This window comes from Homarus americanus, unplaced genomic scaffold (assembly GCF_018991925.1).
Source record: "Homarus americanus isolate GMGI-L3 unplaced genomic scaffold, GMGI_Hamer_2.0 scaffold16430, whole genome shotgun sequence".
NCBI lineage: Eukaryota > Metazoa > Arthropoda > Malacostraca > Decapoda > Nephropidae > Homarus > Homarus americanus.
In genome coordinates this window covers 9,473,896-9,500,522 of record NW_024729259.1, presented here as the reverse complement: position 1 = coordinate 9,500,522, position 26,627 = coordinate 9,473,896, and the positions used below count along the sequence as shown (strand labels likewise).

General features: G+C 39.4%; 1 protein-coding gene across 1 annotated transcript in view; it reads left to right on the top strand.

The window, feature by feature from the left end:
- Positions 1-26,627, top strand: part of LOC121866570 — a 51,445-nt gene that overhangs the window by 10,871 nt on the left and 13,947 nt on the right. The window contains exon 3 of the mRNA XM_042366338.1: positions 24,662-24,754. Within this exon, the coding sequence (XP_042222272.1) occupies positions 24,662-24,754 (93 nt within the window). The remainder of the gene's footprint in view (positions 1-24,661; positions 24,755-26,627) is intronic.

Here is a 26,627-nt window from a genome sequence, read left to right as displayed (position 1 = left end):
GTTCGTATCGGCGGCCAATCATAAGTCAGACGTTTAGTAAGTCGGGGATTTTCATATGCAACTTTACATATGATCTAAATTATCGCTTTAGGGTTTCCATAAGCAAATTTGCATAGGAACTAAAAAGTTACAGCAAAATAATTTTGTTCCCATATGAGTGCTAGATACACAAGATGCACATTTAGCAGTGTCAGTGTGATCTGGCACCTATGTATGAACTACTTCTCGAAGGTTACAGTCGCCCTCTGTGGTTCAGCGACACAGGATGTAACTTTGACCAACATTTCCCATCATTCTCACGTGGCTTGTGCTTATTTCTCATTCATCACATTTATTGATAACAGTGTTGTGGTAGTTTTGAACCATACCTCGTGTTGCTGGCAAGGAGGAGGGGTGGGAAAATGTAAAAGTACAAGGAGATTGCAACACGTAGTGATTGTGTGGTGGCTTCTGAGGCCTCTCCCAGTGTCCCTAGCCCTTTTAGTACAAGTGATAGATGGGTTTGCGGGTTTTCATGGGTGCTGAGTACTGTACAGTGGTGATGTACCCTCTCCGTTTTTGCACCACTGCATAACATTCAATAAATGCCCAATACACTTCTAAACAAAGACCAAAATCCAAGGTTTAGAATTTCGGTCTACAAAGATATCTTTAGTCTAGTCTAACCTAACCAGACCTAACCTTGCCTAACCTAATGTAACCTATGCTAACTTAACCCAATTATCTTGTAGACCGTACACTATAGTAACACCAGAATTTATTGCCTCATCCATTTTGAACTCTTGGTATATGTGGCTCAAGAAGTTCATGGATGCATTCTTTGGACAGCCTATATCTCTTGATGAACTCCTCCTCAGAGAGATAAGCAAAAGGATTTTGATGGTCTCTAATAACAATCCTTGGTAGCCTCACAGCATCAGCTCGCTTTACATACCAGAATGCTATAATGCCAGCCTGAAAAAATAATACAAAATCTAATATCCATTATCTATATAATGCAGTAACTATTGTATATCAGGTAAATTACTTTTGATAATATTTTACAAGCTTGTTGCATAACTATTCCAGAGAATTTCCTTAAGAAATTTAACTTTTGTTTATTATTGTTCCAGTTGAATTAAGACAGTACTGACACAATTTAAATCGAGTGATTGAAAATATCATTAATCAGTGATGGCACTTTTTTTCCAACCCTGAGTTGACCATTTTCTCTAAAAAATATTTTACGTCACCTAACCTAAAATTACAATCATTGGTAGTACCTAAATACAACCAGAACAACAACCCAAACAGTGAAATATAGCGTGGTGAACCGGCTGGTTAATTCCAGGTTAACCAGGTTGGTACACATATATTATATTGGGCTTTAGTAACGAAACCCAATTGAGCCGTCTTCTTTTATTAAAAAGTATTATTTGTATAATTCCTGAGTGTAGATCAACCGTAAGTTCCACTATTTATGAGTGTGGTGAGAAAGGGACGGCGTCTATGTAACTAGACGTGAATCAACATCCGTTCGATATTAGTTGGCGAGTGAGACTTTGGAGTAGTGACCCATCGAGGAGAACGGAATAGGTATGCGTCTCCCCTAGAGGAAGACGGAGCCATCCACTGGCGCTCTCAAATAACGTCTTCCTCTAGTCAAGGATATCAAGCTACTGCCGCTTTTAGGTGGCCAGGAGCTGGCTACTTTATGCCTTTAGTCAGCATAGTATGACGCAACTTCCCGTGGGCACACCTTATCACGTGCATTGAACATGTCACCTCATAGCCAGTGGAAAGTTACAGGGGATGAATCAGTATATAAATCAAATGTAATTAACCCATTTATATAAGTTTTATGTTTCTGAAACATGGGCCATTACATTGGGTCACAGGTGACACTTGTTGTAATTTATTACCTCGGCAATCTACCAAGTACATTTGGCTCATCTTAGATCTTTCCGATATAATACATTGGCAAATTGAAAATGGCATTACAGTCAGCTCTTAACATACTGGAGTTAGGTAACAGATATACCCGTGAATGTTAAGAACTGCATATTTTTGTTGCCCCTCCCCTAAAAACACCTCTGGCCCCCCCATGTCCTTTTTACCGTATATACCCGTGTATAGCACGAGTTCTTAAGACCAAATTTTTGGGCAAAAAGTTGGGGGTCGACCTCTATACGGGTAATAGTTTCGTTAGGTTGAAAAATATTTACCAGTAACTACCAGTAAACAATGGAAACGACGCACCAACGCACCGCCCGCTGTGAGTGTCGGTACAGTTGCCAGGGCAGATCTCTTGCGTCATCATAGCAAGCCCAAAGTAGCCAAATGCATGGTATGGTAGCACAGGACGATGTAAAACATAAAGTATTCATTTTTTAAAGTTTATAGATACATAATTTTTTTGTCATTACATTTGAAACATCAATCTTTGTTAATTAAATTTGAAACAAAAGAAAACTACGATACCGTATTTCTAAATGCCGGGTATTTTCATTAAAATATTACATCACAAGTATATTTTACCTTAACTGTGCCTGAAAGAATATATTCTCAGAATAAATATGGAAATGTAATATGTTTGCTGAAATGACGTACGTATTACAGTGGAAAGTGGGATAAAATCATGATGAAAACAATGACTTTCGCTTTCTTTCGTTGTTCTGAATATCTTCATTAAAATCCATCAAAATCATTTTCCTTGCCATCAGCACCAAACAGCTACTCCCAGTCCTCTCCTTGAACAGTATCATCATATGGATCAACACCATCATCAGCCATAGGATCATCAATATCTTCATCCTCAATCTCTCATTAGCCTCATAATCCCACAACAAGTCGTCTTCTGTTCCATCAAGAGCATTAGAAATCCCACATTTCTTAAAAGATTTCACCACAATTTCTGGTCTGATTGCGACCAGGGCTTTGCTGAAACGTGATGTATTTCAATGTAAAATAGGATAAAATACATGACGAAAACAAAACACTTTACCTAAGCTTCCGATGTTCTTGAAATGTTACTCATTTTTTTAATAGTTTTTGGTTAAAATTCTGTTATATTACAATGATATTCTATTCATACTGTGCTTGATATAATACATTCACAGAAATGTAATATTTTTGCTGAAATTACGTACGTATTACAGTGGAAAGTGGGATAAAATCGTGACGAAAACAATGACTTTCGCTTTCTTTCGTTCAAAAGATGTTACAGTAATCGCTTTTCGAATGGTTTAGTTAAAAACTGTTGTATTACAATAATATTCCCTCCTAATTGACTTGAATAAATACTTGAATGGAAATATACAATATTTTTGTTGAAACTACCCGCGTTTCAGTGTAAAGTGTCGTAATAATAAATGGTAAACAATTTGCTTTCGGCACTCGTGTTTCAGGCACGGCGAGCCTCAGTTTATAGGACGTAGAGCGTTTTTACTGAAGGTTTTCTTGTTCCATTACCCTCAAAAACGTGGGTCGAACTATAAACGAGGAATATCATAAATTAACGATTTCTTGGTAAAAAAATCAGGGTCGACCTATAAACGAGGGAGGATTATAGACGAGTATATACGGTATGTTGTCACAGTTTGATTGCTCGTTTTAAAATGGCGACCACGTGGTCGCTTGTTGTCGCTGTGTAGCTGTGGCGCTCACGCATGCGCACATACCCACAAAAGCCCACTAAAAAAAAAAAAAAATTAGTTTTCGATAAGTCCGTATTCTCGGGTGGTCCTGATTTGTGGCATCCGGATTTTTAGACTTTTACGTATGTTACTCGTTTTTTTAATAGTTTTCGGTTAAAATACTGTTATATTAGTGATATTCTATTCATACTGTGCTTGATATAATACATTCACGGAAATGTAATATTTTTGCAACTACAATGCTGATGTCAACACGAGCGTGATTACAGCGAGACTGACTGACTGAGGGAGCACGGGAACGCAGGGTGGCGTGGCGGGCGATGTGTGTGTGTGTGTGTGTGGTGTGGCGGGTGGTGTGCAGTGTGTGGTGTCGCGCGCGATTTGAATGTATATTCCTCCGGCGGCAATCCGCGTATTTGCAAATCCGTGTATGTTAAACCCGCGTATGTTAAGGGCCTACTGTATATATACCTATCACAAACAAAAGTGCATTCCTTACCATATTTGAAGCTATAAGAGGATGACTGTAGGAATGCAATGCTTGATAAAATTGGAGAAGGGCGATGGGGAGACGAAAAATCTTCGGAGTTGGAGGTAAAACATCCTGGGGGTACACGGCGGTCTCTTAAAAATACAGTGATATCCCCGTTAGCTGGAACGATTGGTGCAGAGCATTTCCGGGAATGAGAGATTTCCTGGTAACGGGACGACTCTCTCAGCCGGAAAAAAATCCCTCATCCACGGAATTTTCCGGATTTTTACGGGTAACTGAAAAATGTTCTTGGAAGTTCCAGAAATTGCCCATTACATCATCTCCCGGAAAAATATCCCTCATCCCCGGAATTTTCTGGACGGAAAAATTAGCTTGGAATTTCCAGAAAATGCGCCTGAATTCCATCTCTCAAACCCGGAAAAAAATCCCCATCCCCGAAATTTTCCGGGTATCAGGAAAAATTTCTCTAAATTTTCCAGAAAGTGTGCCCCTCGCAAAATCGTTCCCAAAGCCGGAGTTTTCTGGAAAATTCCAGCTTTCGGAACAATTTTACGAGAAAATTTCAATTCCGACTATCGGATAGTTCTGGGTTTGAAGGATTCCGGCCACCGGAGATATTACTGTATATATATTTCCATTGGAACCAGTTATTGGGGCATTTAAATAATTATTTTCTTTATTATCTCATTTTAATTTGCATATACAGTACTCCCTGTATTGTATTTTAGAGATTTTTCTATTCATATACTGTATAACTAATTTGAACATTTGGGATAAGTCTTTCAGGTGCCTACCCACACCCAAGGACTTATCCCAAACTTTCCAATAATATTGTTGAATTACTAAATGGTAACCTGGACCGTTTTATGGAAAATTTGGTTTAAAAAAATTAATTACGGCTTGGAGGGCTCTTTCGGGATACTAATAAGTAACCTGAGTGTTTAAAAAAATGACTGAGTGTGGTGCCTCCTGAGGCCTCTCCCAGTGTCCCTGGCCCTTTTAGCGCAAGTGATTGTTTGTTTGGTCCTTCAACAAGCAGTCCTAGTGTGAAAGGAACTGACTAGCATGTCGTTGTGGCTAAAAGGAAAAATAGAAAAAGTGTTGCACTGTGGTATCTCAGCCTTCGCAGCACAACTTGCCTTGTGACCGCTCATCTCCCTCACAAGTGCGTACTACCCATGGATTTCGAAAATAAGAAGCATTTATAAACATATGTATAATTTATGTAAATAATATAGAAAATTTGAGCAAGAAATATTCGCATTTGGGAGCTTGAGTGACAGCCATGCACTGCAATTTGTGTTATACTTGCACTTATGTATGGATTTAATATTTTTATTGTGATTACCTATATGAAACTACATGTAGGTACAGTCAACCCTCACTTTACGCGGTTAATTCAACCCACAGGGTACCGCGGAAAGTGAGAAACGCGTAAAGTGAACAACATAACATATGGGATTAATTGAAATAGAGACCGGGCTGACCCCCAAACTCCACTTTTTGACGACACACAACTATGTTGTAGTGAAAATATTATCTTAATTTTATGATGGTATGCACACACAATTAATAATTAATAGAAATATCAATAATATTAGGTTTTTAACACTTACATTAGTAGAAAAGATGGCTGGGCACACGGGGATGGGGGATTGGTTCCGAGGCAGAGGGCAGATTATTGGCCCTCACCTGTATCACTTGTATCAATTGTATCACTATCCACTGCAGAGGCTTGCAGGGCCTCTTTGTCAAACCCCTCAAAGTCCATATAAGTCCATATCCTCACTATAATTATCACTATCACTGACTTGGGCCAGCTGTGGTGGGTGGCGGGTGAAGAACTCGGTAATGTTTTGATGACTGGGCGACCTTGTGCGCACCCTGCTCGCGCCGCTTACACAACATGGCGGGAGAGATGGCGGGAGAGATGGCGGGAGGTTTGGATCCAAAAATGGCGCGGCTCGCCAGCCGCTCTCCGTGTAAAGGGGTACACGCACCGCGGAATGTGAGCATTCCGGTTTTGGCAGGGTACCGCGTAAACGCGGAATGTGGGACTGCGTAAAGCGATGGTTGACTGTAATGTATTTACAATGCTAATTTAACAAACCCAACCTTTTTATCTTCAATAGCAATCTTGCTATGATCCAATATGTGCAATTATCTTTTGCACTCGGAGGAATAAAATTAATGCTCTGTACTTGGCCTGGGCGTGCTCATCAGAATGCACAATTTACACCACTATCACTAAGCAAAATATAATTTTTTTTTTCAAAAACTTTCTTATATAACTATTTTTTTATAAATATGTGCACTATGATAGAGTAAGGTTCATATTGCAATCACATGAAATAACAAAAGGTATAAAGTGATGCATAAACACTTGCAATAAGTGTAAAAAAAAATATATATATATATGTTCTCGTCGCGCTGACATACAGAAATATTATTTTATTGTGATTATTCATATAAAACTGTTTGTAGATAATTTATTTACAATGCTAATGCAACAGCCCCACCTTTATATCTCAAATAGCAAGCTTGCTATGACTCATTATGTACAATTATCTCTTTGTGTGGTGCAGTCAAGTGTGGTGAGGTGATTTACAGGCCAGACCCCGAGTTCCTTGCCGGAAAGCACCTCCCTAAACCCAGGAACGTTAACTCGTCTTTATGCAATTTCACCATATGGTGCTGGGTTGATAAAACATTATCATAAAATAATCAACTTTCCACCCCCAAAAATCCCATGCTCAATCCCAGATGAGCCATTGATTATATTAAATTCCTGGTCCTTTATTTATAAAGTGCAAACAGCTGATCATCCTAGCTCTACATCACCATATTGTCAGCACTCTCCATCTATCTGTGCTTACCACAACATCTATCTTCAGTACTTAGTAAGTAATATTGTAGTGCATTTTTCAGCACTTCATAAATAATACTGTACAGTAGAGTCTCAGAGTACATGAGGGTTACATTCCTGAGATCCCCCCGTTAGTGCGTATTCGCATATACGTACAGTAAACCCTTGATAACTCAGCACATATGGGGCTCTGGCTTTGCCAAGTTATCCCGAATTCCGACTTATCGAGGCACTTCCCCCTGCTACAAAAAGACAACAATAAAAAATTATTGACCCATATAGTGATATCCCCATTAGCCGGAACAATTGGTGCAGAGCACTTCCGGGGATGAGAGATTTCCGGCTAACCAGGCAACTTTCTCAAACTCGAAAAATTTCTTATCCCTGGAATATTTTCCGGTTACTGGGAAAAGTTTCCGAGTGTCTAAACTAAACATCTTGCACACACAGACACTAGCCCATTTCCCCAGAATGTTTCTGGGTGCTGGGGATGTTTTCCTCGAGTCTAAACTACCGGAGTCCGTAAATGCAGTTTAATTAAGTTAGAAACTCCATTTCATTACTAGAATAATCCAGAATATTTTATCTAAAAGTTTAGTAAAATAAATATACGGGCGGTATTTGAAAATTAAAAATCTATGATATGGGCGTGAATGAAACTGTGTGTTACAGCAAAGACTGGTATTTTCCACTCCCGTGGAGCTGTGGGGGATTAGTGGGTCTCGTGTATCTGACCTGACGCAATGTCAGGTGGAGGTAGGGTGTGGGATTAGTGGTCTCATATTACTGACCTACTGATGGAATGTCAGGTCACCCTTTCTTGGCCGGGTGATTAGTGGGTCTCATGACCTGAAGATGTCTTGAATAAACACAAAACCTAAAGTATTTTTGGAGAGATTGTTATAAGTATAAATGTGCAAAGTTGTATCCCTTCAACATTACATTACATAACATTTTAAAATTGGAGTGAGAAAGCAGAAAGATGTGGGTAATTAAAGAGATGGAGTGGAAATGAGTGTTAGCAAACACTCCCCAACAGCTGATATTTAACTCGCAGTCTCACACACACACACACACACACACACACACACACACACACACACACACTCAAATTTTTCACACAATAAGACCCTCACTCCTTATATCTGCTGTCTTAATTCCCTTGTTAGGGGTATGTGAGTGGTGTTGGAGGCTGTGATGGTGGGTTGTGGCCAGTGGTGGGCACAGCTAAACAAAAAGTTAGCTTTGCTAACCGCTAATCTCCTAACTAAAAAGTTAACTTCGCTAACGCTAAACAGCTAAAAAAATTAGCGGAAGCTAATGCTAACCGCTAACTTTTATTATATGAATTTAGCTTCGGTTTGTTATTTTTTTGGCTCTAAAACCCTTAAAAACAGACCTAAAGAGCTGAAATTTTTATATGTTGTCTTGTAGCTTAGACATAGAGCTTTCCAAAAAGGTATAGCATGCTAAGATCAGATGATGATCAAGGTGTACACAAATAATTAAATGAACAAATGAAATTAAACATTAGTTTACATTCAAGTTTCAACATACACTTTATAATCTTTATTTACTGTTCGAAAAGACAGAAAGTATTAAACGAATCCAAAAACTATAGTACTGTATAGCATAGGTAGCAAATAGCATCATGCCAAGATCAGATGATGATCAACTTATCAAGGTGTACACTGCACACAATTTCACAAATACAGTCAACCCTCACTTTACGCGGTTAATGTAACCCACAGGGTACCGCGGAAAGTAAGAAACGCGTAAAGTGAATAACATAACATATGGGATTAAATGAAATAGAGACCAGCTGACCCCCAAACTCCACTTTTTCCAACACAATACCTATGTTCTAGTAAAAATAACATCTTAATTTTATGATGGTACATGCACACAATTAATACTCAAGAGAAATAGAGAAATACAGTTGCCAAGTTAATGTCCATTCAAATAATGGACTCGACTCCCTCCCCCGACTCTCTCCCCCTCTTCTCACACTACACTCGCTGGCTCTTCCCTCTGACAAATTTTTTGGGGAAAACCAGGTATAGTAATAAATAATACCTCAAACTAAAGTTAGGATAATATAATTGACATTGCTGGATTCCTTGTAAGACCAGGAATATTTTGAATATAAATGTCATATTTTTTTCACAAAAGATAACATATTTACTCAGAGTAAACATTTCATCTAAAATTTGTATGTCTAATGCAAAATCTATGATGTTTATATTCAAAATGATCATCAAATTGTAAGAATTCCAGCAATGTAAATTATATTCTGGCCGGGTAATTTGTATGAATTTTATGAGCTAAAACAAATATCTTCAGTTTATAAAATAAAAAAATATTCTTCACGACACTATCTGTCAATCAAAGTACCCCACCTTGCCTCCCACCCCTCTTCCAACCGAGCCAGATGGTCAGTCCATCCCAACCCCCCCCCACCTCCCACCAACCCTCCCTTCAAGAGAAAGGTGTGGGTGAAAAAAACTAGATTTTAACATTTAGTATTAAATAATACCTCAGATTAAAGTTAGGATAATATAATTGACATTGCTGGATTCCTTGTAAAACCAGGAATATTTTGAATATAAATGTCATATATTTTGCACAAAAGATAACATATTTACTCAGAGTAAACATTATATCTAAAAATTTTATGTCTAATGCAAAATATATGATGTGTATATTCAAAATGATCATCAAATTGTAAGAATTCCAGCAATGTAAATTATATTCTGGCCGGGTAATTTGTATGAATTTTATGAGCTAAAACAAATATCTTCAGTTAATAAAAAAAAAAACATTCTTCACACATGCCAGGTGGTCGGTCGCTGGTCCCTCCCTACCAGATAAATGTGTGGGAATACCAGACTGTTTACCTTTTTAGTAATAAATAATAAATCAGACTATAGTTAGGATAATATAATTGACATTGCTGGATTCCTTGTAAGACCAGGAATATTTTGAATATAAATGTCATATATTTTGCACAAAAGATAACATATTTACTCAGAGTAAACATTATATCTAAAATTTTTATGTCTAATGCAAAATCTATGATGTTTATATTCAAAATGATCATCAAATTGTAAGAATTCCAGCAATGTAAATTATATTCTGGCCGGATAATTTGTATGAATTTTATGAGCTAAATAAAAAAATTATACTTCACCCCTGTAAAGGGGTACACCCCCCGCGGAATGTGAGCATCCTGGGTTCTGGCAGGGCACCGTGTAAATGTGGAAACGCGGAATGTGGGACCGCGTAAAGTGAGGGTTGACTGTAATTAATTTGCGTTCTCATACAACCTATCGGCCTTATTCATTATTCATGTAAATATGCAATACCAACCACATACACATTATACCAGTGCATTTTTATATAACTTTTTGTTGGTCTTAGTCATGTCTTGTCACGTTTACACGTACTAACACGCAGTCAGCCAAGAGTGCCTGACTGGCTGTTGGAGACACGCGTCGCGGCGTCACACGCTTACAACAGACAGAAACAAACGTGTATAAATTTTGTTAGCGGACTTAAAGTTAGCGGAACTAAATTTAGCGGAAGCAAATTGGTCTGCTAATGGTTTCCAAAGTTAGCGAAAACGCTAATCCGCTAACGAGAAAGTTAGCTTCGCTAATTAGCGGATTAGCGGAACCATGCCCACCACTGGTTGTGGCTGAGGAGTGTGGTAGATGAACCTTTTTGGGGGGTGAGGGGGGAGGATGGGTCAAGCAGTCACTTTCTCCCCCCTTTCCTCCCTCAAGCATGACAAATTGTGATAGGGAGATGAATTTTATACCATAATGATCCTTAATAAATTCTCTATGAAACGTTTCCAATAAAATATCCTTAAACAAAATATTTATATATGATATAGTGATGGGAATTCCATTCTTTTATATATAAAAAAATAAGAAATGCTGATACCGGAGTCGGTAAAATCAGTTCTTATTTCATTAGACACACCATTTTTTTTTCATCAAAATAATCCTGAATACTTTATCTAAAAGTTTTGTTAAGTAAATATATTTAATAAACAAAAGCTCTACATGATATAGGCGTGAACAGACCTGTTTCTTTTACCTTCACCACTGATCGGCTCGTTAATCGCTTGGGTGATTGTCACATCTCTGTTACACACTTCACTCAATTGAATGTACTGTAATACATAACTAATCATGTCTTAACACTTGCGGTGAAGGTTGGGTGGGAGATTATTGGGTCACGCTACTAACCTAACCTAATTTGATGCAATGTCAAGTCACCGAGTGTTTGGATTGGGATAAGTGGGTCTTATGACCTGAAGATGTCTTAAATGACATTATTTTTTACCCATGAGGTATATACATAGTACTATACCGTATTGTATGTGAAGGGTACATGTATTAATAAGCACAGATTATTACAGTAACGTATCAGTACTAATTAATGAAAAACAAATAAACAATATTGTATCTAGAAGAGTAGACAAACAGTGAGACGACCCGTGGCGCGGTCACTTTTACCCCCACCCCACCACGGAGGATAGATTAACGCTTATACAGTGGCCCCTCGGTTAACGAACTCAATCCGTTCCAGAAGGTCGTTCGTTAACCGAAACGTTCGTTAACCGAAACCATTGTTTCAATGGGTTTTTGGGTAATTGGTTCCAGCTCACCGAAAATTTCCTAAATTCAACAAAAATGGTAGAAAAGTTCACTTACTTTGAGGTGTGTATGTAGAAGGCTCCTGGATGATGATGATGATGATGGGATTTAGAATGGGGGTGGAGGAGAAGGAAGAAGAGAAGGCATTGGGGTGGAAGAGAAGTCACCCCATGGTGCCATTTCACCCATAAAATTTTAGCTCTCTGGTTTAATTCAAGATTATTTTCTTTAAATCAACGCTGCACTGCATTATATATTGTCAATATATAAAATATATTTCAAAATGACCAATAATTTGCTTGGAAACACAGAAAAAAAGCGTTTAGTTGAAGAGAGTCTCAAGCAAGATGTTACCTCCAGTGAAAACAGAGAGAGACTGACGCCTGTTTGCTGTGTTAAGAGGCTGGATGCCGCGCATTAAACTAGTCACTTTACCTTCAATTTTGTTCAATAATTGTTAAAATGACTAAAAAATTGAATATTAAACTTTTAAAATTATTGAATAGTATAAACTTCTTGATATTTACAAAAATAGTAAGGAATTTAAGCCCTAGAACCGATTAATGTATTGGCGGACTGATACTAAAGCTGGTTGCCCGGTCAGTGCAAGCGAAAACATGTTGAGGTCGGTTCGTAAGAAGTTCGTTAAGCGAATTTTTTTTCGTTAACCGAATTGAAGATCCTTATGGAAGGCAGTTCGTTAATCGAAATTACGTTAACCGAGGTGTTCGTTAAATGAGGGGTCACTGTAAAATGTCATTGTCTTGACTTATGAGAATATAACTCATATTGCTAGAGTTCTTGTAAGATAGTGATTAATTTGATTATAAACATCACTTATTTTGCACCCCACACACACACACACACACACACGAGAGTTACTGAACCACGAGGCCTACGTGACTTCACACAGTATGACAAGAGACCAGCCTGGGCCATCAGCTGATAATATTTGTATGTTCAGTTCATGTTCCTTCTCCTTTCAGTAATGAAAGATTTTGTTAAACGACCCACCCACCCCATGTCTTTGTAAGTAATAAGTCATTATTGTCTAATGTGTATTTTCAGCCTTCGGGCTGCAGAACTTTTTCAATAAACCGTTAATTATTATTATTATTATTATCGCACACACACACACACACACGCACGCACGCACACACGCACGTGTACGTGTTTGGGAGGGAGGGTGTCGCGGTCACTTTTACCCCCAATAGACCCTTCCCCCACTGGCTGGGGGGAGGTGGGTTGTTGACAGCATGTCTTAGTACAGGGATGACCAAAACTTAAAATTTATCCAATAGAGCCTATCTCGAATCTAAACATCCAAATACTTATGGCTAGTTAAAGTAAAATTGTACCCATTAATTAATATAAATTATAAGAACATAAGAATCTAGGAAACTGCAGCGGGTCTATTGGCCCATACTGGGCAGTCCCATTTGCACCCAACCCCTATAGCTCTTATATCCATCCAGCTTATGTTTGAAGCTGCTCTTCATGGCACATTTCTTTACTTACGAAATGTCCATGACTTAGACCATAATAAAACATCCTTAAAACTTACCTGAATGTGTCATTTGGTGTTTGAAGAGGCTATCCTTTTTACCACCTACGACTGCAGCTGTGAGTTTGATAGAGAGCGTCATCTGCTGGGAAACTGCTGACGTCATTGCAAATGGCGGCCCTGTTTCTAGAGAAATAAACTTACCTCTACTATTATAGCAAGACTTTAAACTTTTATTACAAATTATATACGTATACCGTATCACTCTACGAACGTGGCAGAGTGTATGTCTTGTGTTTGCCCAGAACCATCAACTCGTCCATTACAAAATTATTCAGAAAAATTTATGAGGAAACCAGTTGCCTATGGCTATATGCCGACATATTTTTATTGCGTAATTTGTAATATATTGTATATATTGCTCTATCCCTGTTCGTAGAGTGCTACGGTATACAGTGTAACCCCGCTTTATGCGGTCAATTGAACCCACAGAGGCCCTTGTAAAGCAAACAACAGAACATATGGGATTAATTGAAATAGAGACTGGGCCAGCCCCCAAACTCCACTTTTCAGACACAATACCTACGTTGTAGTAAAAATAACTTCTTAATTTTATGATGGTATGCACACACAATTAATAATTAAGAGAAGTATCAATAACATTAGGTTTTTTAACACTTACATTAGTAGAAAAGATGGCTGGGCACATGGGGATGGGGGGTTGGTTCTGAGGCAGAGGGCAGATTATTGGCCCTCACCTGTATCACTTGTATAAATTGTATTACTATCCACCACAGAGGCTTGCAGGGCATCTTTGTCAAACCCCTCAAAGTCCATATAAGTCCATATCATCACTATCACTGACTTGGGCCGGCTGTGGTGGGTGGCGGGTGAAGAACTCGGTAATGTTTTGATGACTGGGCGACCTTGTGCGCACTCTGCCTGCGCCGCTTCCCGCGTATATGAGTAGATGCACCGCGTAAAGTGGGAATTCCGGTTCTGGCTGGGTACCGCGTAAATGTAGAAACGCGTAAAGCGGGGTATTACTGTATATAATTTGTAATAAAAGTTTAAAGTCCTGCTATAATAGTAGATCTAAAGCACCGACTCTATACAGAGATAGTGAAGAAAATAAATTAAGCGAGATAGTGCGGATCGTAACGATGTTACTAAGTAAATATACAAACTAAAATCTAATAAGTCACCAGGTCCCGATGAGATATTTGCCAGATTATTATAGGAATGTAAGGAAGAGCTTAGTATGGCCTTAGCAAAGTTGTTTAACATGTCCTTAAAAACGGGTGTAATACCAGAATCCTGGAGGATAGCGAATGTAATACCGATTTTCAAGAAGGGAGATAGATCACTATTCTCTAACTACCGTCCATTCAGTCTAACATCAATTGTAGGCAAATTACTGTTAGCAATCATTTCAAACTTTTCGAAATCACCTGGAGAAGCACAAGTTGATCAATGATTCCCAACATGGCTTCACAAGTGGGCGTTCATGTCTAACTAATCTATTAACATTCTTTTCATCTGTTTTCAAATCAGTGGACGAGGAGCACAGTTATGATGTGGTGCATCTCGACTTTAGCAAAGCCTTCAACAGTCCCCCACTAAAAGACTAATAAGAAAAGTGGAGGCTCATGGCATTAAGGAGATATTCTAAAATGGATTAGGCTTTGGTTACAGGACAGGAAACAGCGAGTGAGCATTAACGGCACTAAATCCGATTGGAGCAATGTCACTAGTGGAGTTCCACAAGGCTCAGTACTTGGACCATTATTATTTATTATGTACATAAACGATGTAGATATCGGCGTAGACAGCAACATAAGTAAATTTGCTGTTGACACTAAAATAGGGTGTGTATAATTAAATCTGACGAGGATTACGCAAAACTACAGGAAGATCTAAAGATCTAAACAAATTTTTCGAATGGTCTGAAAAATGGCAGATGAAATTCAATGTGGACAAATGTAAAGTACTCAGTGTAGGACATGTAAACGGGGAAACCAGATACCAGTTGAACAACGATGTTATTGAGAAATCCGAATGCGAGAAAGATTTAAGAGTAATGATAAGTAGGAACCTTATGCCAAGTAAACAATGTGTATTTGCTCGAAACAAGGCTAACAAAGTACTTGGGTTCATAAAAAGGAGTGTTGGTTACAAGACTAGCGAGGTCATCCTAAAACTATATCTTGCGCTTGTGAGACCTTACTTGGATTACGCAGTTCAATTCTGGTCACCGTATTACAGAATGGATATAGAATTATTGGAAAGAATTCAGAGGAGAATGACAAGACTAATCCTGGGCATTAGGAACCTTGAGTACAGAGACAGGTTAAAGCATCTTAATTTGCACTCCCTTGAGAGACGTAGAGTGAGGGGCAATATGATAGAGGTGTAAAAATGGAAGTCATGGCTAAACAAAGAGGACATTTCAAAGGTACTCAAACTTTCCAACTAGGAGCAAGCTCATAACAATGGTTTTAAATTAGATAAATTTAGATTTAGGCACAAAATAGGTAAACATTGGTTTGGAAATAGAGTAGTGGAAAGGTGGAACAAGTTACCAAATATCATCGTTAACTTGAATACTCTGGATAGCTTCAAACATAGGTTGGATGGATATATGAGCAATTGGGGTTGGGTGTAAATGAGACTGCCCAGTATGGGCTAATAGGCCCACTACAGTTTCCTTCATTCTTATGTAGCAAAAGCTGTAGAAAAGCACAGTAAGCCCTCGATAATTTGGCACATATGGGGCTCTGGCCTTGCTGAGTTATCCCAAATTCTGACTTATCGAGGAATTTCTCCCCTCCTACAAAAACACAATCATAAAAAATTTTCAACCCATATGTGTGTACAGTGATCCCTCAGTTAACGAGCGCCTCGGTTAATGAGATTTCGGTTAATGAATTACTTTCCATAAGATTCTTAACTTCGGTTAACGAGCAATCCCTCGATTAACGAATTTCTTACTAGCCGACCTCAACATGTTTTCGCTTGCATTTAGCGGTCCACCAGCTGTAGTATAAGTCCGCCAATACAGTAATCGGTTCTAGGGCTTAAATTCCTTACTATTTTAGTAAATATCAAGAAGTTTGTACTATTCAATAATTTTCAAAGTTTTATATTAAATTTTTTAGTCATTTTAACAATTATTGAACATAATTGAAGTATAGGAAGCTAGTTTTTGGCGCTCCAAACATCCTGTTAACACACCATACAGGCATCAGTCTCTGTCTTTTCAGTGGAGGTAACATCTTGCTTGAGACTCTCTTCAACATAAACGCTTTTTTTCTATTTCCAAGCAAATTATTGGTCATTTTGAAATTAATTTTACACATTGACTATATAATGCAGTGCAGTGTTGATTTAAAGAAAATAAACTTTAATTACACCAAGTGAACTAAAATTTTATGGGTGAAATGGCACCATGGGGTGACTTCTCTTCCACCCCAATGCCTTCTCTTCTCCCTTCTCCTCCACCCCCATTCTAATTTCCATCATCATCATCATCATCATCATCATCATCATCATCATCATCATCATCATCATCATCATCATCATCATCATCCAGGAGCCTTCGACATACACACCTCAAAGTAAGTGTACTTTACTACCTTTTTTGTTGACTTTAGGCAATTTTCGGTGAGCTGGAACCAATTACCCAAAAACTCATTGAAACAATGGTTTCGGTTAACAAATTTTTTGGTTAACGAGTAACCTTCTAGAACGAATTGTGCTCGTTAACTGAGGGACCACTGTACATATAATTACAGTCGGCCCTTAACATACGCGGGGGTTACGTAACAGAGATAGCCGTGGATGTTAAAAATCCGCGTATATGTGCTGCCCCCCCCCCCAAAAAAAAACCAAAAAACCCTGGCCCCCTATGTCCTTATTTACCGTATATACCTGTGTGTAGTTCGAGTTTTTAAGACCAAATTATTTTGCAAAAAATTGGGGGTCGACCTCTAAAAGGGTAATAGTTTCGTTAGGTTGAAAAATATTTACCAGTAACTTCCAATAAGCTGTGGAAACAACGCACCAACACACCACCAGCTGTGAGTGTCGGTACAGATGCCAGGGCAGATCTCTTGCGTCATCATAGCAAGCCCAAAGTAGCCAAATGCATGGTATGGTATACACAGGACGATGTAAAACAAAGTATTCATTTGTTTAAGTTTATTTATAGATACTGTACATAAATTTTTGTTCATTACATTTGAAACATCAATCTTTGTTAATTAAATTTGATACAAAAGAAAACTACGATACCGTATTTTCATTAAAATATTACATCACAAGTATATTTTACCTTAACTGTGACTGAATGAATATATTCTCAGAAATAAATATGGAAATGTAATATTTTGGCTGAAATGACGTACATATTACTGTACAGTGGAAAGTGGGATAAAATTATGAAAACAATGACTTTCGCTTTCTTTCGTTGTTCAAAAGATTTTACCGTAATCGCTTTTCGAATGGTTTTCAGTTAAAAAACTGTTGTACTGTACTCGTACTGTATTACAATAATATTCTATCCTATCATTAGCCTTATAATCCCACAACTGAAAACCATTCGAAAAGCGATTATGGCAACATCTTTTGAACGAAACAAAGAGAGAGAGTCATTGCTTGCGTCACAATTTTATCCCACTTTCAACTGTAATACGTACATCATTTCAGCAAAAATATTACATTTCTATGTTCTCAGAAATAAATGGTAGTTTTGTTGAAACGTAATGTACAGTATTTAATATTAAAATGCAAAAATAGCTATAAAAACAATTAATACACCCGAAATATACTGGCTGGCATCTCCACTCGTCCCTGCTCCTGCGTCCAAGGTCACCTCACCACTCCTCCCAACTCGCTCCCTCCCCTCCCTCCGCACCGTCACTACAGCCGACAACAAACACAAATGCTTTGTGAATAATTGCACCTCCACTTCCTATGTACAGTACTTGTACTGAACTGTACTGTGCTGTGCATTTTTACAAACAATAAACATGGCAAGAAAAGCTATTAAAAAAAAGAGATAAGAATTTCACTTTACTGTACCGTACCTCTCCTCAGCGACAGGGCGGGGATCATCGGGCTCATGGTCACTCAATTCCATAACAGGTGGTGAAGTGGGGGCGACTGTGGATTCAGCTGCTTCTTCACTGTCGCCAGTGATTGATGGTGTTAAATCTCTCCTTCGGTGATCAAAGAACATGGTGATGGGGAGTTGTCGTCTCTTTCTTTCATTTCTTCCATGATGTTTTTGTATGGAGAGAAAACGTCATCCATCCCTCGCATGAATTTCAGGGCATGCACCATGGAGGGGTCCATACTATAGGCCAGGTTTTTCAGTGCCTCAATATTCCTGGTCATCTCCCCCAACTTCTCCAACGTTATTTCTTGGTGCTCTTCCTCATCCTCTTTCCCTTTCGCTTCCTCTTCCTTGCCTGAGTCTACTAACTCCTGTAGATCCTCCTCGGTCAGCTCAGTGTCGTGCTCTTCAATTAGCTCCCTAATCTCGTCCTCTGCCATGTCCCGGAAGCCTTCAGCAGCCACTTTCCTTGACAGTGCCAGGGTCTTTCTGAATATTTTCATTAAAATCCATCAAAATCATTTTCCTTGTCATCGTCTGAAGCACCAAACAGCTCCCAGTCTTCTCCTTGAACAGGGCTAGAGGGTACGTGTTTTTCGAATCGTTTTCAATTAAAAAAATGTTACAGCACATGTATATTTTACCTAAACTGTGCCTGAATGAATATATTCTCAGAAATAAATAGTAGTTTTGCTGAAACGTGATGTATTTCAATGTAAAATAGGATAAAATACATGACGAAAACAAAAGACTCTTCCTAACCTTCCAATGTTCAAGAGATGTTACTCGTTTTTTTAATAGTTTTCGGTTAAAATACTGTTATATTACAATGATATTATATTCATACTGTGCTTGATATACTACATTCACGGAAATGTAATATTTTTGCTGAAATGACGTACGTATTACAGTGGAAAGTGACGAAAACAATGACTTTCGCTTTCTTTCGTTCAAAAGATGTTACCGTAATCGCTTTTCGAATGGTTTTCAGTTAAAAAAACTGTTGCATCACAAGTGAATTAGGATAGAATATTATTGTAATACAACAGTTTTTGAACTGAAAACCATTCGAAAAGCGATAACGGTAACATCTTTTGAACGAAAGAAAGCGAGTCATTGCTTTCGTCACTTTCCACTGTAATATGTACGTCATTTCAGCAAAATATTACATTTCCATATTCTCAGAAATAAATAGTAGTTTTGCTGAAACGTAATGCATTTCAATGACAATTAGGATAAACTACATGAAAACAAAAGACTTTACCTAGCCTTCCGATGTTCAAGATATGTTACTCGTTTTTTTAGTAGTTTTCGGCTAAAATACTCTTATATTAGTGATATTCTATTCATACTGTGCTTGATATAATACATTCACGGAAATATAATATTTTTGCAACTACAATGCTGATGTCAACACAAGCGTGGTTACAGCGAGACTGACTGAGTGAGGGAGAGCTATGCGTGTGTGTGAGAGGTTGCTGGAGCGGGCGGTGTCCCGTGTTTGGTGCCGCGCGCAAGTTGAATGGCGCGCGATTTGAATGTACTTCAATTTCTTCAATGTACAGAATATTCCTCCAGCGGGGCAATCCGCGTATTTGCAAATCCGTGTATTATAAACCCGCGTATGTTAAGGGCCGACTGTACTAAATGTAAAAAAAAGTAACATTTATCAGCACTGCAGGCAAAGAATGAAGCATCATAGTAGGTGACACAGAGTTTTGGTTGGTGACAACAGAGGCATGGTAGGTGATGCAGGTGGCCAGATATGCCAAGAGTTTCCCAGATAATTTGATATATGTCGGCATTTTCTGAGTTATACTATAATACATTCCAAGACCATATCCATGCTGATTTATATGAAACTCCAAGTTTTCAAATGCCGAGTTATCGAAGGTTTACTGTACAGTCAACCCTCACTTTACGCGGTTAATGTAACCCACAGGGTCCCGCGGAAAGTGAGGAACGCGTAAAGTGAATAACATAACATATGGGATTAATAGAAATAGAGTCCGGGCCGACCCCCAAACTCCACTTTTTGACGACACACAACTATGTTGTAGTACAAATTTTATCTTAACTTTATGATGGTATGAAAAAACAAGTAATATAGAAGAGGTTAGGTTAGGTTAGGTAAAATATAGGTTAACATAGCAAAAATAAAGGTTAGGTTAGGAAAACTAAAAGTTAGGTGGAACACTTACGTTAGCAGAAGAGATGGGTCGGCGTATGGGGATGGAGGCTGGTTCCGAGGCAGAGGGCAGGCTACTGGCCCTCAGGTGAATCACCATTACTAGGTGCATCACCATCACTGTCACTTACAGTTGTCAGGGCTTCCCTGACAAATCCCTCAAAGTCATCTTCACTGTCACTATCACTGGCTTGGGCTGGCTGTGGTGGGTTGCGGGCGAAGAAATCTGTTATGCTTTGCTGACGGCTGGTGTTGATGTTGTCGTGATACACCTTGAAGTAGGGCTCCATAGTCTGCAACAGCTGGGTAGTGAAGATTTCATACCTGTTTGCGTCAGGGTCGACGGAAAGGAGGAGCTTGGCTTTCTCAATACACTCGATGGCACCCCTAACATTACTATGGGATAAGTGTTGTTGTTCTTGGGATGACGCACCACCTGCCTCTTCACTGACGTCGTCATCATCATGTACCATCTCCTCGGTAGTCACATCAGGTTCCATTATCACCTCCATGATGTCGTCGTTGGTGGTCTCGGAGAAGCCTGGAACTGTAACAGTCTGCGCAGCTTCTCTGGCAAGGTCCACTGCTACTGCAACAGTCTGAACCTCACCAGTCACAGATCGACTCCTCCTCTCACCTGGTATTCCATGCAACACATGTCTCCATGCGTGACGAATTGTAGCAATAGACAGCTGATCCCATGACTCCACTAAGAAGTCCACAGCTTTCTTGATGTTAAATACTCTCCAGAATTGTTTGAAGAGTATTTTTTGCTGTGCCAACTGTTGATCCTCATCTTCTTCACTCTTGCTATCGGTGGTGGTGGTGTCACTCAGGTTACGCAACTCTTCCCTGGTGTTGGTGTAGTCGTTCAGGAGTTTGAATTTTTTCGTAGAGAATGCAGCTTTTACATTACAGATTAACTCTTGGTCCATGGGCTGTAATACAGACGTAGTGTTGGGAGGAAGGAAGACCACTTTTACGTTGGGGTGACGATCTAACAGTAGGGGCGAGTGTCCTGGTGCGTTGTCCAGCAGCAACAAAATCTTGAATGGCATATTCTGTCGCTCACAGAATTTCTTTACATCGGGAACAAAACAGTCATCAAACCAGGAGAGGGACAGTGTAGAGAACATCCACGCCTTACGTGCGTTCAGCCAGTGGACATTTAGCTTGGTCATGTCCATGGTTTTGTAGGCGTGCGGCTTGCGTGCTGTGTGGATCACCGATAACTTGAGCTTACAGGTACCGGAGGCATTGGTGGTAAATAGGACGTTGATGCCTTCCTTCTGCATCTACCGGCCCCGAATCTTGCTGGCATTCTTTACAACGAAGGACTTGGAAGGTAGCTTTTTCCAGAAAAGACCAGATTCGTCCATGTTAAACACCTGGTCGTCACTGTACTGTCCTTCCTCCATAATCTCACGTAAAAACGGAGGAAATTCCCTAGCCGCAGCACGGTCAGCACTCGCTTCTTCACCACCAATGTTTATATTGGTGATCTTGTTCCGGATCTTAAACCTCTGTAACCACCCAGAGGAAGCATTAAAGGGTTTGGGCTCTGTAATTCCCATCTTTCGTGCCACTGCAATGTACAGTTCACGTGCGTACTCCTTAACAGAGCGCGTGTCGACCGCCATGTTCCGTCGCGCCTGACGCACCAAGTACCTCACAAGTAATTTTTCTGTCTTGAGAAGCACCTGGTTGTGAAAATACTTGATCATAGAAGCACCTGTAGACTTTGTGATCTTCATGTGCTCCTTTATCTTGGCTGCATCCTTCTTTATTGTTCGAATCGTAGATTCATTCACACCATGCTGGCGCGCCAAATCAACCTGCCTTGTTCCTTTCTCCAACTCTTGGATGATGGTATACTTCACCTCGTAGCTTAAGGAACGTCGTGTCTTCTTTGGCTTAGTGCCGCTGGGTCCAGGTAAGGAAAGGTTTCTCTCTGGGGGTGGTGGTCCGGCGGAAGCCATTTTAGAGAACAATGGATGCACGTTTACACGGTCTGGCGTGGAGGGATGAAACTGGCGCGGCTAGGTCAAGGATCGTCTTTCCTCCCTCCCTCTCCCGGGTGGACACGTCATAATACTTTAAGCCAATTACAGCTAGCAGCAGAGGGGGGTAGGGATGCATGGCCAATCACAGTTCGATACGTCATATGACGTCAGTGATAACGCAACAAAGACACACATTGCGCTACCTTACCGCGCGGCTTGCCCAGGCAGAGGGAGGAGGGAGGGAGGGAGGGAGGGAGGAGGAGGGAGAGGCGAGAGCACAGGCAGGCAGGCGGGTGGGGCGAATCTAAAAATAGCGTCGCGCCGGACACTCTTCGCGTAATGGGGTTCACGCACCGCGTAATGTGAGCACGTTAGGTTCTGGCAGGGCACCGCGTTAACGTGGAAACGCAGAATGTGGGACCGCGTAAAGCGAGGGTTGACTGTATTTATAATAATAGTTTGGTGTAAATTAATCACTTGGTAAAAATCAGTATCTGGCACCTTTTTCAGCTCTCTTGTAGTAGAACCAGACTGTCACGAGAGTCTGAGGCTACAGTTACACACAAAAGAAGCAAGGTAGAGATTCGACCATCTGTTGCTCTAGCGCCACCCTATCGGACTGTATCTCGGAACGAGTTTTCTAACCCTCAAATCCCTAAAACTCGGCCATTTATGGGCCAATTCTAATAAAGCAAAACTAAGTAGTAGAATAACATACTGCGCATGGCTGAACATATAGGTTTTATTTATATTTGGCTTGTTTTATTATTTACTGATTTGTCTTTGTAAATATTTTGGGGAAGAAAATGGTAAGTTAGGAAAAAAATTCATGCACCCAATATGAAAGCAATAATCAGAAATATCTTTACTGTATGTCACGTTCAAGAAGAGTAAATTACCTATATTACAAATGAATTTCAACGTAATTCAGTGAGAAGTGATGGAGAAGTGGTATTTTGAAAATTGATAATAATATTAGGGAAAATCAGATATCAGGGATTAGGCAAAACCGATTCAGGGGTATAGCAACAATGCATCTGGTGTCCTTAATTGCTGACAGGAAATTGATATTGATTGATGAACAAATTAACGAATTTCACGCATCAGCCGGATGCTCCCCTTAACTTAAATGAGTGTAGGTAGCGAGGTGTGGCACACTGATACTATACATATGAAGGCAGGACTCAGAGTGAGAGTCTGAGACAGTGAGACATTCTTCATGACACCCATGTACAATCATTCAACTGCTTGTATGAACACACAAACCGTCCAGATTGATGCTGGATTTCAGATGTACAGTGAACCCTCACTTTACGCGGTTAATTCAACGCACAGGGTACCACGGAAAGTGAGAAACGCCTAAAGTGAACAACATAACATATGGCATTAATTGAAATAGAGACCGGGCCGACCCCCAAACTCCACTTTTTCAGACACAATACCTACGTTGTAGTAAAAATAACTTCTTAATTTTATGATGGTATGCACACACAATTAATAATTAAGAGAAATATCAATAATATTAGGTTTTTAACACTTACATTAGTAGAAAAGATGGCTGGGCACACGGGGATGGGGGGTTGGTTCCGAGGCAGAGGGCAGATTATTGGCCCTCACCTGTATCACTTGTATCAATTGTATCACTATCCACCACAGAGGCTTGCAGGGCCTCTTTGTCAAACCCCTCAAAGTCCATATAAGTCCATATCCTCACTATCATTATCACTATCACTGACTTGGGCCGGCTGTGGTGGGTGGCGGGTGAAGAACTCGGTAATGTTTTGATGACTGGGCGACCTTGTGCGCACCCTGCTCACGCCGCTTACACAACATGGCAGATGGCGGGAGGTTTGGATCCAAAAATGGCCCGGCTCGCCAGCCACTCTCCGCGTAAAGGGGTACACGCACCGCGGAATGTGAGCTTCTCGGTTTCGGCAGGGTCCCGCGTAAACGTGGAAACGCGGAATGTGGGACCGCGTAAAGCTAGGGTTGACTGTATTGAAGTCTGGCTTATCGAGGTTTTACTGTAATGCTACAATATCTGATATATTCCTTGAAAGCATTCACACTGCATGGGAGGAGGTAACTGCTCTCAGTATCAGGAATCATATTTTTCTTTTTCATATGAAATTTCTTTACACCTGTACTCAGATTTCTTCCTTTGGCTAAGTTTTCATATTTTATTACAGATTTTTACAAACGAAGAGGGACAATCAGTTATTCCAGTCATCAATTCTTCTGGAGAAACAATTGCTGAAGTTCAAGGACACTTCCTGGCAGATGTAAGTTGCTTATATCTTTGTTTTTTGTTTTTTCATTATCAGATCTGTATAAGACTGGAATTTTTTGTTACATGAGCTTTTTTAATATATGTTAAATGTTTAAGGGCACTGTGTATATTTAAGTAAAGTACAGTACTGGACTGATGTCGGCAATGAATGCAAAAGTTTTAGGAATATTTCGTATTTGAGTACGAATACAAAGTAAATGAAGCAGTACCCAGTGGAGAGGATGAAAATGTAAACAATTGTCAAAATAAGTGACAAGTAAGACAATTTTATGGAGGGGTGTGGTTTTGTGAATTACATCTTTATGTTGTGTTTAACACTTAAACAAGTAAGTAAAACAAACTTTCATGAATATTTAAACCTTTTCACAAAGTGGCTTGGGATAAAAAAACTAGTAAGGATAGTTCACCAAGCACTTGTTTTACCACAGTACACAGCTCGGTGACAGCAGTGTTGTAAACACGCATCATCTGGTGACCTCCGTGTGTGCCCGCGTCTGCTCCTGGGGCCAGTGTATCAACAATAATGGTTATTTGTGCAATATACGGGTGCACCAGCAATGATCAAATCCAAAACAGAGAGCACATTAAGTATTACAGATTTCCCAGAGATAAGAAAATTTGTGATAAAAGGATATATGCCTGAAAGAACTCTGATAAAAAAATAAACACCACATTAGGCTAGCCAAGACCTTGTTGGAAGAGTTCATGTTTTTTTTGTATCCTTAATTCTGGAATGTCTATTGATATCCATGTACAGTATCTATAGGAAGGTGAGACATTCATCTTGCTATATGTGATCAAAAATAACTCAACTTATTTAATAATCTTCAAAAAATTAAAATTAAGTACATAGGTATGTGAGTTTCAGGTGTCAACACCGCACTTGTTTCGAGACGCGAATGAAGATTTCTTGTAGTTTCTTAATTCTGCAAAGTCAGTCAATATCAGGTCATCCAGAAAATCGTGAGGCATTGTTCTTGTCAGGTGCCCACCCAGGCACAGGTCACTGACCCACATCAGGGCCTGGGGGACAAAAATATAATACAGTTGAGTCTGCATTTACGCGGTCAATTGAACCCATGGACGCCTGCGTAAAAAGAGAAACGCGTAAATGAAATTACAGAACATATGGGATTAATTGAAAAAGAGACTGGGCCGACCCCCAAACTCCACTTTTTCCGACACAATACCTACGTTGTAGTGAAAATAACTAATTAATTTTATGATGGTATGCACACACAATTAATATTTAAAAGAAATACAGTCGCCCGGTTAATGTCCATTCAAATAATGGACTCAACACGACACACCCCCCACCTCTTCCCACGCTCGCTGGCTCCTCCCTCTTTGAGAAATGTTTGGGTGAAAACACTAGATTTTAAGGTATAGTAATAAATAATACCTCAGACTAAAGTTATGATAATACAGTATAATTGACATTGCTGGATTCCTTGCAGGCCAGGGAATATTTTGAATGTAAACGTCATATATTTTGCACAAAAGATAAAATGTTTGCTAATTTTCATCATCTCCTTAAATTACATCTAAAATTTGTATGTCTAATGTAAATTTTAAGATGTTTATATTTAAAATGATCACCATCTCGTTAACCGAGGGACCACTGAATATAATTAAAGAAAATACTTGCAGTGTGTTTAATATATTACAGTGTGTTATAAATAAATAAATAAACAAATAAATCGGTAAACCCATTTAAAGGACAGTCAACCCTCACTTTACGCGGTTAATGTAACCCACAGGGTACCGCGGAAAGTGAGAAACGCGTAAAGTGAATAACATAACGTATGGGATTAAATGAAATAGAGACCAGCTGACCCCCAAACTCCACTTTTTCCAACACAATA